Below are 21,275 nucleotides of genomic sequence, written 5' to 3' on the forward strand. Positions count from 1 at the left end.
GTGAGTACGGTAGTGTAGTAAACAGAGTGAGTACGGTAGTGTATTAAACAGAGTGAGTACGGTAGTGTATTAAACAGAGTGAGTACGGTAGTGTAGTAAACAGAGTGAGTATGGTAGTGTGCTAAACAACCAAAGATTTCAAGACTAAAGACTGGTTTCTACTACGTCTACTGTCATGTTTGTGGACAGTTGTCACGGTGACATCATGAACATTCTATTTTCGTCCGACATAAAAAGAGGACAGGCTGCATGACGTCCAACACCAATTAAACCTGTCTGTTTAAAAATGAATTCAGTGTATGTCAATCTATCAAACCAGGCAAGTAACCATAGTTTTCTAAACAATGTTTTGGTTAGTTTCTAGTTTGGTAGCTAGCTAACGTTAAGTGCACATCTGTGCAAGAGGACAAGTACATTTGTTTGAGGGGAGAGGGTCCTAACATCATGTGACAGGGGTCCTGAGTCCTAACATCATGTGACATGGGTCCAGAGTCCTAACATCATGTGACAGGGGTCCTGAGTCCTAACATCATTGTATATGTGTGTGTGTGTGTGTGTGTCTCTCTGTGTGTGTTTGTCTCTGTGTGTGTGTGTCTCTGTGTGTGTTTGTCTCTGTGTGTGTGTGTGTGTGTGTGTGTGTGTGTGTGTGTGTGTGTGTGTGTTCTTCTGTGTCTGTGGGTCTGTATTATGTCTACACCAGATAATCTAGAAAATATGCAAAATTATTCAAATTGAAGTACATTTTTGGGAATCCTCAATCACTAAAGGGAGAAAAAAATGCTTCAAAGTAATTATTCTCCTTCATTAAAGCTGATCTCATTGTTTCAAAGGAATTCTGCCCCTCTACTTTCTTCTGGGTGTTAAACATACAGGAAACAACACAATATAACAGTGTGTGTGTGTGTGTTTGTGTGTGTGTGTGTGTGTGTGTGTGTGTGTGGGGGTGTGTCTGTGTCTGTGTCTGTGTCTGTGTCTATGTGTGTGTGTCTGTGTCTGTGTCTGTGTCTGTGTGTGTGTGTGTGTGTGTGTGTGTGTGTGTGTGTGTGTGTGTGTGTGTTAGAACTACAGATGAAACAACAGTATACACTGAGTGTACAAAACATTAAGAACACCTTCCTAATATTAAGTTGCACTCCCTTTTGCCCTCAAGGATGCAGGGCCATGTCAACTCCAATGCTTCCCACAGTTGTGTCAAGTTGGCTGGTTGTGCTTTGGGCGGTGGACCATTCTTGATACACATGGGAAACCGTTGAGCGTGAAAAACCCAGCAGCGTTGCAGTTCTTGACACAAACCGGTGTGGCTGTCCCCTACTACCATACCCTGTTCAAAAGGCACTTTAAACCCTTCGTCTTGTCCATTCACCTTCTGAATGGCAAACACACACAATCCATGTCTCAATTGTCTCAAGGCTTAAACATCCTAATTCAACCTGTCTCCTCCCCTTCAACTACACTGATTGAAGTGGATTTAACAAGTGGGGTCAATGAGGGATCATAGCTTTCACCTGGATTCACCTGGTTAACCATCTATGTCATGGAAAGAGCAGAAACATGAGGCCAGCTCATCGTCAAAAGGAGATGTGGCTAGACTCACTAAAGTCTTACGTGCGCACACACAAACACACACACACACACACACACACACACACACACACACACACACACACACACACACACACACACACACACACTTCTAACAGTCAGAGAAGATGAGAATCAGAGAGGAAGATGGAGCAAAGTATTTCTTTTGGCGGGATATTACCAGAAACAAAACCCATCATCATCATCACCTTCATCAGCTTACCTTCATAAGACACCTTGAAGCCCAGAGAGCCACTGGTGTCGTCAGTCTTGAAGTTGAGCCACATCTGATGACTGGTGCTGACCACCAGGTCTGGAGTAGTGGTCCCTGATAGGCTGTAGGAGACAGGAGGAAGATGTGTGAGTGTGTCTGTGCCTGTGTTAGTGTGTCTGTGTCTGTGTGAGTGTGTCTGTGTCTGTGTGAGTGTGTCTGTGTCTGTGTGAGTGTGTCTGTGCCTGTGTGAGTGTGAGTGTGTCTGTGCCTGTGTGAGTGTGAGTGTGTCTGTGCCTGTGTGAGTGTGTCTGTGTGAGTGTGAGCCTGTCTGTGCCTGTGTGAGTGTGTCTGTGTCTGTGTGAGTGTGTCTGTGCCTGTGTGAGTGTGTCTGTGTGAGTGTGAGTCTGTCTGTGCCTGTGTTAGTGTGTCTGTGTGAGTGTGAGTCTGTCTGTGCCTGTGTGAGTGTGTCTGTGCCTGTGTTAGTGTGTTGGTGCCCATGGGAGTGTGTTGGTGCCCATGGGAGTGTGCCGGTGCCTATGTTAGTGTGTCTTTGCTTGTGAGAGCACACCTAGGGATACTTAGGGATCCCTCCCTCTCTCCCCTCTCTCTCCCCCCTCTCCTCCCCTCCTCCTCCACAACAACCTAAAGCCTCACTACACAGCTCCACATAAAAATCGATCTATAAAATTTTATTAAGGCCGTAAATTTCAGCACAATTAATAACAACACCCAGTGAAACGTTATGGAGCATCTGTTGGAGCAAACTCCATTAGGACACATCAATATGCAACGCGACGTGGCGAACGGCCGTGATCTTGTTTTAACATTGAGGGGAGCAGGGATTGACAATGTGGCACTGGATCTATCTTTCACGCACTACTGGTCCTGGAGGTGATGAAATGGACAGAAATAGATGGATGGAGGGAGATGGAAGGTGGTAGGGAGGTGGGGGAGGAGGAGGAGGAGGAGGGAGAGGAGGAAGAGAGGAGGAGGAGGAGGAGGGGGAGGAGGAGGAGAGGAGAAGGTGGGGGAGGAGGAGAGGAGGAGGAGGGGGAGGAGGAGGAGGAGAGGAGGAGGAGAGGGAGGAGGAGGAGGAGGAGTAGGGAGAGGAGGTGGGGGAGGAGGAGGAGGGGGTGGGGGAGGAGGAGGTGGAGGAGGAGGAGGAGGAGGAGGAGGAGGAGGGAGAGGAGGAATGCAGGGGAGGAGGGATTGAGGGAGGGAGGGAGAGAGGTGAGAGAGGGAAGGTAGGATAGAGATGGCAAGACAGATATGGAGAAAGAGGAAGAGACAGAGAGAGAGAGAGAGAGAGAGAGAGAGAGAGAGAGAGAGAGAGAGAGAGAGAGAGAGGGAGAGAGAGGGTAAGTAGGTGGTCGAGAAAGACGGACAGAGAGAAAGCTAGTGAAAGAGACAGAGAGGTGGGTGGAAAGCAAGTCAAACTGAAGGAGGGAAAGAGCGGGTGTATTCACAAGAAAATTGTGTGAGAAATGTGAGAACAAGAAAAAGGACAAAGAGAGAAATAAGACAGGAAGCAGAGAGGCTGAAACTCACACGTGAAAGACGGTCTTCTGATCTCCGACCACGGCTCCATCTCCAACGGTCAACGTATCGTAACCACGTTCCAGGTCAAAGTCCTCAAAGGTCAGTTTGATCACCTAGGTGACAGTAACGATGTCAGAACGCCAAATGGTTCACAAATATATAAATATCATTCCCTCCATTTTATGTATTCTCTGCATTGCTCCCTCCCTCCCTCTCTCTCTCTCTCTCTCTCTCTCTCTCTCTCTCTCTCTCTCTCTCTCTCTCTCTCTCTCTCTCTCTCTCTCTCTCTCTCTCTCTCTCTCTCTCTCTCTTTCTCTCTCTCTCTTTCTTACTCTCTCACTTTATTTTTAAGAATGTGAAATGTCAGAATAATTGTAGAGAGAATGATTTATTTTAGCTTTTATTTCTTTCATCTCATTCCCAGTGGGTCAGAAGTTTACATAAACTCAATTAGTATTTGGTAGCATTGCCTTTGAATTGTTTAACTTGGGTCAAACATTTCGGGTAGTCTTCCACAAGCTTCCCACAATAAATTGGCTGAACTTTGGCCCATTCCTCATGACAGAGCTGGTGTAACTGAGTCAGGCCTCCTTGCTTGCACACGCTTTTTCAGTTCTGCCCACAAATTTCCTATAGGTTTGACGTCAGGACTTTGTGATGGCCACTACAATACCTTGACTTTGTTGTCCTTAATCCATTTTGCCACAACTTTGGAAGTATGCTTGGGGTCATTGTCCATTTGGAAGACCCTCTAATCCATCCATCCCTCTATTCCTCTATCCTCTAATCCATCCATCCCTCTATTCCTCTATCCTCTAATCCATCCATCCCTCTATTCCTCTATCCTCTAATCCATCCATCCCTCTATTCCTCTATCCTCTAATCCATCCATCCCTCTATTCCTCTATCCTCTAATCCATCCATCCCTCTATTCCTCTATCCTCTAATCCATCCATCCCTCTATTCCTCTATCCTCTAATCCATCCATCCCTCTATGCCTCTATCCTCTAATCCATCCCTCTATCCTCTAATCCATCCATTCCTCTATTCCTCTATCCTCTAATCCATCCATCCCTCTAATCCTCTATCCTCTAATCCATCCATCCCTCTATCCTCTAATCCATCCATCCCTCTATCCTCTAATCCATCCATTCCTCTATTCCTCTATCCTCTAATCCATCCATCCCTCTAATCCTCTATCCTCTAATCCATCCATCCCTCCATCCCTCTATCCTCTAATCCATCCATCCCTCTATCCTCTAATCCATCCATCCCTCTATCCTCTAATCCATCCATTCCTCTATTCCTCTATCCTCTAATCCATCCATCCCTCTATTCCTCTACCCTCTAATCCATCCATCCCTCTATCCTCTAATCCATCCATCCCTCTATTCCTCTATCCTCTAATCCATCCATCCCTCTATTCCTCTATCCTCTAATCCATCCATCCCTCTATTCCTCTATCCTCTAATCCATCCATCCCTCTATTCCTCTATCCTCTAATCCATCCATCCCTCTATTCCTCTATCCTCTAATCCATCCATCCCTCTATGCCTCTATCCTCTAATCCATCCCTCTATCCTCTAATCCATCCATTCCTCTATTCCTCTATCCTCTAATCCATCCATCCCTCTAATCCTCTATCCTCTAATCCATCCATCCCTCCATCCCTCTATCCTCTAATCCATCCATTCCTCTATCCTCTAATCCATCCATCCCTCTATCCTCTAATCCATCCATCCCTCTATCCTCTAATCCATCCATTCCTCTATTCCTCTATCCTCTAATCCATCCATCCCTCTAATCCTCTATCCTCTAATCCATCCATCCCTCCATCCCTCTATCCTCTAATCCATCCATCCCTCTATCCTCTAATCCATCCATCCCTCTATCCTCTAATCCATCCATTCCTCTATTCCTCTATCCTCTAATCCATCCATCCCTCTATTCCTCTATCCTCTAATCCATCCATTCCTCTATCCTCTAATCCATCCATCCCTCTATCCTCTATCCTCTAATCCATCCATCCCTCTATTCCTCTATCCTCTAATCCATCCATCCCTCTATCCCTATATCCTCTAATCCATCCATCCCTCTACCCTCTAATCCACTATCTCTCCATCCTCTAATCCGGCTATTCCTGGCTACTCCCAAAGTGCCACACACACAATGCAATGCCATTGAGGGTAACCCACAAAAACATGTGCTTCACATTTTCAAACAGTCCATTTGTATTTTCCAACGGGGCTATACATTTGGGTGAGGTTATTTCCAACGGGGCTATACATTTGGGTGAGGTTATTTCCAACGGGGCTATACATTTGGGTGAGGTTATTTCCAACGGGGCTATACATTTGGGTGAGGTTATTTCCAACGGGGCTATACATTTGGGTGAGGTTATTTCCAACGGGGCTATACATTTGGGCGAGGTTATTTCCAACGGGGCTATACATTTGGGCCAGGTTATTTCCAACGGGGCTATACATTTGGGTGAGGTTATTTCCAACGGGGCTATACATTTGGGCGAGGTTATTTCCAACGGGGCTATTCATTTGGGCCAGGTTATTTCCAACGGGGCTATACATTTGGGCCAGGTTATTTCCAACGGTGCTATACATTTGGGTGTGGTTATTTCCAACGGGGCTATACATTTGGGCGAGGTTATTTCCAACGGGGCTATACATTTGGGCGAGGTTATTTCCAACGGGGCTATTCATTTGGGCCAGGTTATTTCCAATGGGGCTATTCATTTGGGCCAGGTTATTTCCAACAGGGCTATACATTTGGGTGAGGTTATTTCCAACGGGGCTATTCATTTGGGCCAGGTTATTTCCAACGGGGCTATACATTTGGGTGAGGTTATTTCCAACGGGGCTATACATTTGGGTGAGGTTATTTCCAACGGGGCTATACATTTGGGTGAGGTTATTTCCAACGGGGCTATACATTTGGGTGAGGTTATTTCCAACGGGGCTATACATTTGGGTGAGGTTATTTCCAACGGGGCTATACATTTGGGTGAGGTTATTTCCAACGGGGCTATACATTTGGGTGAGGTTATTTCCAACGGGGCTATACATTTGGGTGAGGTTATTTCCAACGGAGCTATACATTTGGGTGAGGTTATTTCCAACGGGGCTATACATTTGGGTGAGGTTATTTCCAACGGAGCTATACATTTGGGTGAGGTTATTTCCCGCGTCTGAGTAGCCTCGTTTCACTGCCAAAAATAAAATAGAACCATTTAGTGTTCAGTGAAATAACACAATGTCAAATACAGGGAGCCTAGTCAAATAATTAACATCCAATCACATTAACCGTTACTCATCCAATCACATTAACCGTTACTCATCCAATCACATTAACCGTTACTCTCTTGTGGGTAACCTTCACTCTTGCGCAGACATTTGGAAACGAAATATGCATATTTGAAAAATAAGACACAGGAGTTTTATGATGAACAAATACAGTTTTATATGAGAGTTAAATAAAGAGCAAAATGATTGATTCATGTTATATTATTATTTGTGTCCTGGTCTTGTAAGAGCTCTATGTCACTTCCTGTTAGAGCTCAATGTCACTTCCTGTAAGAGCTCCATGTCACTTCCTGTAAGAGCTCTATGTCACTTCCTGTAGGAGCTCTATGTCACTTCCTGTAAGAGCTCTATATCACTTCCTGTAAGAGCTCTATGTCACTTCCTGTAAGAGCTCTATGCCACTTCCTGTAGGAACTCTATGCCACTTCCTGTAGGAACTCTATGTCACTTCCTGTAAGAGCTCTATGTCACTTCCCACGAGCCGATTTGTGACAAAACCTCAGATTAATTCTTATGTTTTGTAAATGTATCGTATAGCGTTTGTGTGGCTGGCTTACAATTATGGCAAAAAACAACATTTGAGAGTGAGCTGAGGGGGTACAGCCGACCCTGGTGCTAGAGGGGGTACAGACGACCCTGGTGCTAGAGGGGGTACAGCCGACCCTGGTGCTAGAAGGGGTAAACTGACCCTGGTGCTAGAGGGGGTACAGCTGACCCTCGTGCGAGAGGGGGTACAGCCGACCCTGGTGCTAGAGGGGGTACAGTCGACCCTGGTGCTAGAGGGGGTACAGCTGACCCTGGTGCTAGAGGGGGTACAGTTGACCCTGGTGCTAGAGGGGGTACAGCTGACCCTGGTGCTAGAGGGGGTACAGCCGACCCTGGTGCTAGAGGGGGTACAGCTGACCCTGGAGCTAGACGGGGTACAGTTGACCCTGGTGCTAGAGAAAGGGTACAGCTGACCCTGGTGCTAGAGGGGGTACAGTTGACCCTGGTGCTAGAGGGGGTACAGTTGACCCTGGTGCTAGAGGGGGTACAGCTGACCCTGGTGCTAGAGGGGGTACAGAAGACCCTGGTGCTAGAGGGGGTACAGCTGACCCTGGTGCTAGAGGGGCTAAAGGTGACCATGGTGCTAGAGGGGGTACAGCTGACCCTGGTGCTAGAGGGGGTACAGCCGACCCTGGTGCTAGAGGGGGTACAGCCGACCCTGGTGCTAGAGGGGCTACAGGTGACCCTGGTGCTAGAGGGGAGGTATGCAGCTGGAGGATGAATGTTTGAAGGGGTACGGGACTATAACAAGTTTGGGAACCACTGCTATAATCCATCTATCACTCTATCCCTCTATCCCTCCATCCTCTACCCCTCTATCCTCTATCCCTCTATCCCTCCATCCTCCATCCTCTGTTCCTCTATCCCTCCATCCTCTATCCCTCTATCCTCTATCCCTCCATCCTCTATCCCTCCATCCTCTATCCCTCCATCCTCTATCCCTCTATCCTCTAATCCTCTATCCCTCTATCCTCCATCCTCTGTTCCTCTATCCCTCAATCCCTCCATCCTCTAATCCTCTATCCCTCTATCCTCCATCCTCTATCCTCCATCCACCCATCCTTCTATCCCTACATCCTCTATCCCTCCACCCTCTATTCCTCCACCCTCTATTCCTCCACACTCTATTCCTCCACACTCTATTCCTCCATCCTCTGTTCCTCTATCCCTCAATCCCTCCATCCTCTATTCCTCTATCCCTCTATCCTCCATCCTCTATCCCTCTATCCTCTATCCCTCTATCCTCCATCCACCCATCCTTCTATCCCTCCATCCTCTATCCCTCCATCCTCTATCCCTCCACCCTCTATTCATCCACACTCTATTCCTCCACCCTCTGTTCCTCTATCCCTCAATCCCTCCATCCTCTATTCCTCTATCCCTCTATCCTCCATCCTCTATCCCTCCATCCTCTATCCCTCCACCCTCTATTCCTCCACACTCTATTCCTCCATCCTCTGCTCCTCTATCCCTCAATCCCTCCATCCTCTATTCCTCCACCCTCTATTCCTCCACACTCTATTCCTCCATCCTCTGTTCCTCTATCCCTCTATCCTCCATCCTCTATCCCTCCACCCTCTATTCCTCCACACTATTCCTTCATCCTCTGTTCCTCTATCCCTCAATCCCTCCATCCTCCTATTCCTCTATCCCACTATCATCCATCCTCTATCCTCCATCCTCTAATCCTCTATCCCTCAATCCCTCCATCCTATATTCCTCTATCCTCCATCCTCTATCCCTCAATCCCTCCATCCTCTATTCCTCCACCCTCTATTCCTCCACACTCTATTCCTCCATCCTCTGTTCCTCTATCCCTCTATCCTCCATCCTCTATCCCTCCATCCTCCATCCCTCCACCCTCTATTCCTCCACACTATTCCTTCATCCTCTGTTCCTCTATCCCTCAATCCCTCCATCCTCTATTCCTCTATCCCACTATCATCCATCCTCTATCCTTCATCCTCTAATCCTCTATCCCTCAATCCCTCCATCCTATATTCCTCTATCCTCCATCCTCTATCCCTCTATCCACCCACCCCTCTATCCCTCCATCCTCTATTCCTCTATCCTCCATCCTCTATCCCTCTATCCTCCATCCACCCATCTTTCTATCCCTCCATCCTCTATCCCTCCATCCTCTATCCCTCCACCCTCTATTCCTCCACCCTCTATTCCATCACACTCTATTCCTCATCCCTCAATCCCTCCATCCTCTATTCCTCTATCCCTCTATCCTCCATCCTCTATCCCTCCACCCTCTATTCCTCCACACTCTATTCCTCCATCCTCTATCCCACCACCCTCCATTCCTCCACACTCTATTCCTCTATCCCTCTATCCCTCTATCCTCTATCCCTCTATCCTCCATCCTCTATCCCTCTATCCACCCACCCCTCTATCCCTCCATCCTCTAATCCGACAAGTGGTGTCACTCCTATGAAACGCTCGTCCCTCAACCAATCAAGGCAGTGAATAGTGAGTCTAACCTGATGATGTCACCTAACGAGATAGAACACATCTGTCTAATTCAGCAACTCAGAGGCTGTATCCCAAGTGGAACACTATTCCTTTTGTAGTGCACTACTAGATCCAACATAACTCAAAAGTAGTGGTCTTGGCAGAGAAAATGTTGTGATTTAAGAAACAGCCAACCCTAAATCACGAAATCCCATTGTGGGCCATTTCCAGTAACTTCCAGTGAAGTGAAGAGCAGCATCACAAGACTGAATGTAAGGATGGATTTATGCATCCACTTTTCTACCCAGGATGTAGATCTACTCAACTGAGCTCATTGGCTCACGAGAAATTCAGGGACGAGTTCAATAATCTAAATGCTAAATGCTAATAATAAATAATACATTTTAACATAAAATCAGTAAATAATGATGAAGAAGGAAAAAACAATTGTGAAGGGGGAAAAAAAACGAACCAAATCAACAGGGAAAAGGGGCTGTGTAGTCTTCTGAGCTGCCCCACACTTCCCCACACTGCCCCACACTTCCCCACACTGCCCCACACTTCCCCACACTGCCCCACACTTCCCCACACTGCCCCACACTTCCCCACACTGCCCCACACTTCCCCACACTGCCCCACACTTCCCCACACTGCCCCACACTTCCCCACACTGCCCCACACTTCCCCACACTGCCCCACACTTCCCCACACTGCCCCACACTTCCCCACACTGCCCCACACTTCCCCACACTGCCCCACACTTCACCATACTGCCCCACACTTCCCCACACTTCCCCACACTGCCCCACACTTCCCCACACTGCCCCACACTTCCCCATACTGCCCCACACTTCCCCACACTGCCCCACACTTCCCCACACTTCCCAACACTTCCCCACACTGCCCCACACTGCCCCACACCTCCCCACACTTCCCCACACTTCCCCACACTGCCCCACACTTCCCCACACTGCCCCACACTTCCCCACACTGCCCCACACTTCCCCACACTGCCCCAACACTTCCCCACACTGCCCCACACTTCCCCACACTTCCCCACACTGCCCCACACTGCCCCACACTTCCCCACACTGCCCCACACTTCCCAACACTTCCCCACACTGCCCCACACTGCCCCACACTTCCCCACACTGCCCCACACTGCCCCACACTTCCCCACACTTCCCCACACTGCCCCACACTGCCCCACACTTCCCCACACTGCCCCACACTTCCCCACACTTCCCCACACTTCCCCACACTGCCCCACACTTCCCCACTCTGCCCCACACTGCCCCACACTTCCCCACACTTCCCCACACTTCCCAACACTTCCCCACACTGCCCCACACTTCCCCACTCTGCCCCACACTGCCCCACACTGCCCCACACTGCCCCACACTTCCCCACACTGCCCCACACTTCCCCACACTTCCCCACACTGCCCCACACTTCCCCACACTGCCCCACACTTCCCCACACTGCCCCACACTTCCCCACACTGCCCCACACTTCCCCACACTGCCCCACACTTCCCCATACTGCCCCACACTTCCCCACACTGCCCCACACTTCCCCACACTGCCCCACACTTCCCCACACTGCCCCACACTTCCCCACACTGCCCCACACTTCCCCACACTTCCCCATACTGCCCCACACTTCCCCATACTGCCCCACACTTCCCCATACTGCCCCACACTTCCCCACACTGCCCCACACTTCCCCACACTGCCCCACACTTCCCCACACTGCCCCACACTTCCCCATACTGCCCCACACTTCCCCACACTGCCCCACACTTCCCCACACTGCCCCACACTTCCCCACACTGCCCCACACTTCCCCACACTGCCCCACACTTCCCCACACTTCCCCATACTGCCCCACACTTCCCCATACTGCCCCACACTTCCCCATACTGCCCCACACTTCCCCACACTGCCCCACACTTCCCCACACTGCCCCACACTTCCCCACACTGCCCCACACTTCCCCACACTGCCCCACCCTCCCCTACACTGCCCCACACTTCCCCACACTTCCCAACACTTCCCCACACTGCCCCACACTGCCCCACACCTCCCCACACTTCCCCACACTGCCCCACACTGCCCCACACTTCCCCACACTTCCCCACACTGCCCCACACTTCCCCACACTGCCCCACACTTCCCCACACTGCCCCACACTTCCCCACACTGCCCCAACACTTCCCCACACTGCCCCACACTTCCCCACACTTCCCCACACTGCCCCACACTGCCCCACACTGCCCCACACTTCCCCACACTGCCCCACACTTCCCAACACTTCCCCACACTGCCCCACACTGCCCCACACCTCCCCACACTTCCCCACACTGCCCCACACTGCCCCACACTTCCCCACACTGCCCCACACTGCCCCACACTTCCCCATACTGCCCCACACTTCCCCACACTTCCCCACACTTCCCCACACTGCCCCACACTTCCCCACTCTGCCCCACACTGCCCCACACTTCCCCACACTTCCCCACACTTCCCCACACTTCCCCACACTGCCCCACACTTCCCCACTCTGCCCCACACTGCCCCACACTGCCCCACACTTCCCCACTCTGCCCCACACTGCCCCACACTTCCCTACACTTCCCCACACTGCCGGCAGATTTTTAATGTTTACTGGGAGAGCCTGAGGCCTAATGAAAAAGCTGATAAAAATGCAAATTGCATTCTGTCTTATGGTAAACCCACTCACTGATGTAAATTGCCAGGACTAGGGAGGGAGGGAGGGAGGGAGGGAGGGAGGGAGGGAGGGAGGGGAGGGAGGGAGGGTGCTGTTGTGGGTCAGATCACCAGATAAAATGCAGTTTCATCCTACAAAAATACATACATGTGTAGGATCTTAATTTGACCAGTATTGTTGCAACAAAATGATCAACAAGATGTTAACATTTAGTGCATGATTTTCACGAATGTCCCGGAGGAGGAGGCTGCTGGCCCCTAACTGTTTGGAACTGATTTTTTACAGAATTTCTTCCACCCTCTCTTTAAAAAGAGCTTCAGGACATTGATTGATTTACTCCAGATAGAGACGCCGATACAAAGGATTTACTCCAGATACCCGAGCAGGCCCAAATCCCCGTCATTCGCATGAAGAGGATACGCCGAGACAGGGGACGCAGGTCAGGGTGCCTGATGAGAATTGGTCAGCGAGTGGGTAACCCGCCCTCTACCATTCGTCCTATTGGCCAACGTGCCTCTACCATTCGTCCTATTGGCCAACGTGCCTCTACCATTCGTCCTATTGGCCAACATGCAATAAACTGGAGAATAAATTGATTGAACTCCGATCAAGACGATTCTACAAACATTAAAAACTGTAATATCTTATTTTTTCACAGAGTCTTGGTTGAATGAATGTCATACAGCTGATTTAGTTCCATCGGTAGATAGAACAGCTGCCTCCGGTAAGACAAAGGGCTGGTGGTCTGTGTCTATTTGTCAATAACAGCTGGTGCACCAAATCTAATATTAAGGAAGTCTCGAGGTTTTGCTCGCCTGAGGTAGAGTATCTCATGATAAGCTATAGACCACACTATTTACCAAGAGAGTTTTCATCTATATTTTTCATACAGCTGTCTATTTACCACCAAAAAAACGATGCTGGCACTAAGACCGCAGTCAATGATCTGTACAGGGACATAAGCAAACATGAACATGCTCATCCAGAGGCGGCGCTCCTAGTGGCCGGGGACTTTAATGCAGGGAAACTTGAATCCATTTTTCAACCGAATTTCTACCAGCATGTCACATGATCAACCAGAGGGGATAACGACTCTAGACCACTTTTACTCCACACACAGAGATGCATACAAAGCTCTCCCTCGCCTTCCATTTGGCAAATTAGACCATAATTCTATCCTTCTTATTCCTGTTTACAAACAAAAAACTAAAGCTCGAAGTTGTGCTTAATATAGAAGGGGTCAGATGACGCAAATGCTAAACTACGAGACTGTTTTGCTAGCACAGACTGAAATATGTTTCGTGACTCATCCGATGGCAATGAGGAGTACAACACATCAATCAATTGCTTCATCAAGAAGTGAATTGATGACATTGTCTCCACAGTGACTGTACGTACATACCCCAACCAGAAGCCGTGGATTACAGGGAACATCCGCACTGAACAAAAGGCTAGAGCTGCTGCTTTCAAGGAGTGGGACTCTAACCCAGACGCTTATAAGAAATCCTGCTATGACCTCAGACGAACCATCAAACAGGAAACGCATAAATACAGGACTAAAGTTGAATCGGACTACACCGGCATCAACACTTGTCGAATGTGCCAGGGCTTGAAAACTACAACTTGCAAATTATTACGGACTACAAAGGGAAACCCAGCCACGAGCTGCCCTGTGACACAAACCTACCAGATGAGCTAAATGACTTCTATGCACGCTTTGAGGCAACCAACACTGAAGAATGCATAAGAGCACCAGCTGTTCTGGGTGACTGTGTGATCACGCTCGCCATAGCCGATGTGAGCAAAACCTCTAAAAAGATAAACATTCACAAAGCCGCTCACGTCTGTAGCCACGAAGTGCTTTGCAAGGCTGGAAATGGCTCACATACACACCATTATCCCAGAATCTCTAGACCCACACAAAATGTCATACCACCCGAAAAGATCCACAGATGATGCAATCTCTATTGCACTCCACTTTGCCCTTTCCCACCTGGACAAAAGGAACATCTACGTGATAATACTGTTCACTGATTACAGCTTAGCGTTCAACTCCATAGTGACCTCAAAGCTCATCACTAAGCTAAGGACCCTGGGACAAAACACCTCCGTCTGCAACTGGATCCTGGACTTGCTGACGGGCCGCCCCCAGGTGGTAAGGGTAGGCAACAACACATCTGATCACCGACAACGATGAGACAGCCTATAGGGAGGAGGTCAGAGACCTGGCCGTGTGGTGCCAGGACAACAACCTGTCCTACAACGTTGAGGCAGCCTATAGGGAGGAGGTCAGAGACCTGGCCGTGTGGTGCCAGGACAACAACCACTCCCTCAACATGATCAAGACAAAGGAGATGTTTGTGGACTACAGCAAAAGCAGGCCCTCATTCTCATTGATGAGGCTGTAGTTGAGCAGATTGAGGGCTTCAAGTTTTTTGGTGTCCACATCACAAACAAACTATCATGGTCCAAACACACCAAGACAGTCGTGAAGAGGGCACAACAATGCCCAACAACTCAAAATATCTGGGTCCTCAGATCCACAAAAAGTTTGACAGCTGCGCCATTGAGAGCATCCTAACTGGTTGCATCACCACCTGGTATGGCAATTGCTCGGCCTCAAAGGGAGGCACTACAGAAGGTAGTGTGTACAGCCCAGTACATCACTGGGGCAAAGCTTCCTGCCATCCAGGACCTCTATACCAGGCAGTGACAGAAGAAGGCCCTAAAAATTGCCAAAGACACGCGCCTGTGTGTGTGATGCACGTGTGCACTTAATTTCACTTTACGTGTGTCTCCCACTCCTCACTCCTCTCTCCTCCCTACTCTGTCCCTCATAAGGGGACAGATCTGTTTGAGCTCAGAGAAGGACGTGTGTTAGCACTGTGGCCTTTGAACATCTGAAGTCATCTCTGCCTCTTATCATATCCTCGTATTGATGTCTATACCTCTCCATCTCTGTGCTGTCTTCTTCCTCTCCTTCTCCACAGGTCATTCCACTATCTCTCTCTCTCTCTCTCTGATGACTTTACATCTATTGTTACGGATACAGGTATCCTGTGGGTGTATGTGTATGTATCCTGTGTTCTTTTCTCTCCTTCTCCCCTCACAGGTGAAAATCATCCCCAATCAGTCACCAATCAATCATCAATTCCTTTCCCTTGGTTTAAAAACCCTGTCAGTTGTTTGCTCTAGAGATCAATCTCTCTGTAAATGCCATATGTCTGTAGATCTCTCTGTTTCACCCTCTCCTACTATGTCTGTAGATCTCTCTGTTTCACCCTCTCCTACTATGTCTGTAGATCTCTCTGTTTCACCCTCTGTGGTTATTTCCTTCTCACTTTTACTTTGTCACTATTGTAATTTGCATGATTTATGTTACGGGTCTCGTTACCATCTCCTCTAGACTGTCGGGCCAAAAGGGATTCGTAACATCTACCCATCTCTAGCTGTAATTTCCCAACTCCTTTGCAGGACATTGTACCAACTCCTTTGCAGGACATTGTACCAACTCCTTTGCAGGACAATGTACCAACTCCTTTGCAGGACATTGTACCAACTCCTTTGCTGGGCATTGTACCAACTCCTTTGCAGGACATTGTACCAACTCCTTTGCTGGGCATTGTACCAACTCCTTTGCAGGACATTGTACCAACTCCTTTGCAGGACATTGTACCAACTCCTTTGCAGGACATTGTACCAACTCCTTTGCAGGGCATTGTACCAACTCCTTTGCTGGGCATTGTACCAACTCATTTGCAGGACATTGTACCAACTCCTTTGCAGGACATTGTTCCAACTCCTTTGCAGGGCATTGTACCAACTCCTTTGCTGGGCATTGTACCAACTCATTTGCAGGACATTGTACCAACTCCTCTGCAGGACATTGTACCAACTCATTTGCAGGACATTGTACCAACTCCTTTGCAGGACATTGTACCAACTCCTTTGCTGGGCATTGTACCAACTCCTTTGCAGGACATTGTACCAACTCCTTTGCAGGACATTGTACCAACTCCTTTGCAGGACATTGTACCAACTCCTTTGCAGGGCATTGTACCAACTCCTTTGCTGGGCATTGTACCAACTCATTTGCAGGACATTGTACCAACTCCTTTGCAGGACATTGTTCCAACTCCTTTGCAGGGCATTGTACCAACTCCTTTGCTGGGCATTGTACCAACTCATTTGCAGGACATTGTACCAACTCCTCTGCAGGACATTGTACCAACTCATTTGCAGGACATTGTACCAACTCCTTTGCAGGACATTGTACCAACTCCTTTGCAGGACATTGTACCAACTCCTTTGCAGGGAATTGTACCAACTCCTATGCAGGATATTGTATCTGACTAGTCCACAATAGAAGCTCTACAGCCACAGTGCTAGCTCTCTTTGTGTGTAACACAGCAACTTAAATGAAAGGTGGATCTGATCTGACAGAGTTTGGGCAAAGAATATACACCTGAAATGATGGTTTGGAAACGCATTACAGGTGGTGAGGGTAGGAAACAACATCTCCACCCTGCTGACCGTCAACACCGGGGCCCCACAAGGGTGAGTTCTCAGCCCTCTCCTGTACTCCCTGTTCACCCATGACTGCATGGCCATGCACGCCTCCAACTCAATCATCAAGTTTGCAGACGACACAACATTGGTAGGCTTGATTACCAACAACGATGAGATGGCCTACAGGGAGGAAGTGAGGGCCCTTGGAGTGTGGTGTCAGCAACATCACCTCACACTCAAAGTCAACAAAACAAAGGAAATTATCGTGGACTTCAGGAAACAGCAGAGGGAGCGCCTCCCTATCCACATTGACGGGACAGAAGATGGAAAGTTTTTAAGTTCCTCGGCGAACACATCACGGACAAACTGAAATGGTCCACCACACAGACAGAGGCTGAAGAAATGTGTCTTGTCACCATAAACACTTACAAACTTTTACAGATGCACAATCGAGAGCATCCTGTCGGACTGTTGCCTGGTACTGCAACTGCTCTGCCCACAACCGCAAGGCTCTCCAGAGGGTAGTGAGGTCTGCACAACACATCACCGGGGGCAAACTACCTGCCCTCCAGAACACCTACACCACCCGATGTCACAGGAATGCCAAAAATATCATTGAGTACAACAACCACCCGAGCCACTTCCTGTTCAACTGCTATCATCCAGAAGGCGAGGTCAGTACAGGTGCATCAAAGCTGGGGCCGAGAGACTGGAAAACAGCTTCTATCTCAAGGCCATCAGACTGTTAAACAGCCCTCACTAACATTGAGTGAGTGGCTGCTGCCAACATACTGACTCAATCTCTAGCCACTTTAATAATTAAAAGTTTGATCTAATAAATGTACCACAAGTCACTTTAAACAATGCCACTTTATATAATGTTTACATACCCTACTGTACTCTATACCATCTACTGCATCTTGCCTATGCAGTTCGGCCATCGCTCATCCATATATTTATATGCACATATTCTTATACACACAAGTGTAAAGGAATGAATAAGGTAGTTGTTGTGAAATTGTTAGATTACTTGTTAGATATTACTGCACGGTCAGAACTAGAAGCACAAGCATTTCACTACACTCGCATTAACATCTGCCAACCATGTGTATGTGACCAATAAATACATTTGTGTGTGTGACCAATAAAATGTTGATTTGCTTTTCTAGCAGTAGCACAATTAACATTTAGCTTACCATCAGAGAAGAAAACAAGTAGTGCATAAACAGTAGTACATATTAGTGTAGCATAGCATCACTAACTTTAAGTACTCCATTTTCAGTATAATTTCCATATTAGCATGTCATAATGTCAGACGGTTGTAAATATTAACAAAGCAAAGCAAATAGTCAATATTAGCATTTAGCATGTCAGTTCTGTACATAGTACTGGATTAGCATATAGCATAGCAACATTAACACACCATTTTCAGCATTAGCATATAGCATTAGCAATGTGAGACCATACCTTGGTGGTGTCTGTAGCGGTGATGAACCAGGTGCAGTTAGCATTGTTGTCATACTGGACAGGGTAGTTTGGTGACGCGATGATACCGTTAGGGCCTCTCAGCTGACCACCACACATTGGAGCTGAAAGAGAAAATAACATGACACTGTTAGGCTATTTACTTATCAATTGAACTGTGTGAATCAACTTCCACAAACTGTACAAATTAGTTTAAGGTATGTCTAATATGTGTACGTGTATATAATCTCGTAATTTGACCCGAAGGGCATTGAAAAAGGTTCAAAGAGGACAGTTAGTTAGCAAAAAAGCTAACAGAGGTAGACTTTGGCTCCAGCACCATAACAGAACACAGCTAAGCCAAACCAGGCCAACTAAACCCGGTCTCATCCTGTCTTATCTCGAACCCAACAGAACACAAGAGACTGGAGTGAAGCACTATGTCTGAAGTAGTGAATGCTGTTTGAGAAGGCTGGGATCAATACATAAGGAATGGTTGGATCAGATATAGAAGGCTTGGATCAAGACATAAATAATGGTTGGATCAGATATAGAAGGCTTGGATCAAGACATAAATAATGGTTGGATCAGATATAGAAGGCTTGGATCAAGACATAAATAATGGTTGGATCAGATATAGAAGGCTGGGATCAAGACATAAATAATGGTTGGATCAGATATAGAAGGCTGGGATCAAGACATAAATAATGGTTGGATCAGGTATAGAAGGCTGGGATCAAGACATGAAGAATGGATGGATCAGATATAGAAGGCTGGGATCAAGACATGAAGAATGGATGGATCAGATATAGAAGGCTGGGATCAAGACATGAAGAATGGATGGATCAGATATAGAAGGCTGGGATCAAGACATGAAGAATGGATGGATCAGATATAGAAGGCTGGGATCAAGACATGAAGAATGGATGGATCAGGTATAGAAGGCTGGGATCAGACATGAAGAATGGATGGATCAGGTATAGAAGGCTGGGATCATGACATGAAGAATGGATGGATCAGGTATAGAAGGCTTGGATCAAGACATGAAGAATGGATGGATCAGGTATAGAAGGCTTGGATCAAGACATGAAGAATGGATGGATCAGATATAGAAGGCTGGGATCAAGACATGAAGAATGGATGGATCAGATATAGAAGGCTGGGATCAAGACATGAAGAATGGATGGATCAGATATAGAAGGCTGGGATCAAGACATGAAGAATGGATGGATCAGGTATAGAAGGCTGGGATCAGGACATAAGGGACGGCTGGGATCAGGTATAGAAGGCTGGGATCAGAACATAAGGGACGGCTGGATATTGGTCCTATAGCAGCAGTAGTTGTCTTTTAGAGGGCATTCTGACTTCTCTACTCTGTCCTTGTTCCCCCAGGCCACCGAAATGGACTTTAAACACCTCAAACTAAAGCAGGCCATGTCTAATGAAGGCTTTCAGGAAATGCCTGGGTGTCTGGGGGTAAATTAAGTTAGTTAAGAGGTCTAGACCCAGACTCTACTCTTAATCAGTTATGTTGGAAGTGGAGAGGTCCTTAGAGGAATGCCTCCCCCCAAAATAAATGCCCCCCAACACCAGACACATTAAATAATGGGTAGCGTTCATTTTAAAGTTTAAGGAAAATAATCAAGTAATTAACTTGAGTGGTCCTGACAGTGAGGGTGACCTTAATGCAATATAATACTGTATAGGTGTGTTAACTGCAAAGTCCAATACACTATATTCCCCATTTCTGGTTAATAACGAGGTCCATAATGAGGTTGATTCTCTCCCCTGTTAATACGCCGTCTGTATTGTGGCTCCAGTGCCGCTGGTCTAATCACCCTGCAATCACGATAATAAGGGCTCAGAGAAATAGCGTTCAGTCCCAAATTGCACCCTATTGCACATGTAGTGCACTACTTTTTTGGCTCTGGTCACACTATATAGGGAAGAAGGAATGTGTCATTTGGAATGTATCATAGAAGACATTCAGACGGCCCTGAGCCATACTACAGTACTGTGGATATAGAAGGCTGAGCACTACTACAGTACTGTGGATATAGAAGGCTGAGCACTACTACAGCACTGTGGATATAGAAGGCTGAGCATTACTACAGTACTGTGGATATAGAAGGCGGAGCATTACTACAGTACTGTGGATATAGAAGGCTGAGCATTACTACAGTACTGTGGATATAGAAGGCTGAGCACTACTACAGCACTGTGGATATAGAAGGCTGAGCATTACTACAGTACTGTGGATATAGAAGGCGGAGCATTACTACAGTACTGTGGATATAGAAGGCTGAGCATTACTACAGCACTGTGGATATAGAAGGCTGAGCATTACTACAGTTTTGTGGATATAGAAGGCTGAGCACTAATACAGTACTGTGGATATAGAAGGCTGAGCATTACTACAGTACTGTGGATATAGAAGGCTGAGCATTACTACAGTACTGTGGATATAGAAGGCTGAGCATTACTACAGCACTGTGGATATAGAAGGCTGAGCATTACTACAGTACTGTGGATATAGAAGGCTGAGCACTACTACAGTACTGTGGATATAGAAGGCTGAGCATTACTACAGCACTGTGGATATAGAAGGCTGAGCATTACTACAGTACTGTGGATATAGAAGGCTGAGCACTACTACAGTACTGTGGATATAGAAGGCTGAGCATTACTACAGTACTGTGGATATAGAAGGCTGAGCATTACTACAGTACTGTGGATATAGAAGGCTGAGCATTACTACAGCACTGTGGATATAGAAGGCTGAGCATTACTACAGTACTGCGGTACCATTTCAGAGGAACATGCTTTAAATCCAGATTTGATTTAATCTGACAATGAAAAGCTCTGTCTTCTAGTTGGGACCTGTAGTTATCTGGTAGAGTTTTCATGGTCATAGG

At 47.5% G+C, this 21,275-nt stretch overlaps 1 protein-coding gene across 1 annotated transcript; it reads right to left on the reverse strand.

Annotated features, from left to right (window-relative positions):
- Nucleotides 1-1,689: 1,689 nt before the first annotated feature.
- Nucleotides 1,690-18,481, reverse strand: LOC118941218 (CUB and sushi domain-containing protein 2-like). Its single transcript, XM_036953652.1, has 3 exons — nt 18,364-18,481; nt 3,344-3,447; nt 1,690-1,917 (listed from the first exon to the last, which is right to left on the reverse strand). Exons 1-3 carry the CDS (start codon nt 18,478-18,480, stop codon nt 1,701-1,703), a joined length of 438 nt encoding a protein of 145 aa, XP_036809547.1. The 5' UTR covers nt 18,481; the 3' UTR covers nt 1,690-1,700.
- Between the last annotated feature and the right edge of the window lie 2,794 nt (nt 18,482-21,275).

Source organism: Oncorhynchus mykiss, chromosome 18, assembly GCF_013265735.2.
Source record: "Oncorhynchus mykiss isolate Arlee chromosome 18, USDA_OmykA_1.1, whole genome shotgun sequence".
NCBI lineage: Eukaryota > Metazoa > Chordata > Actinopteri > Salmoniformes > Salmonidae > Oncorhynchus > Oncorhynchus mykiss.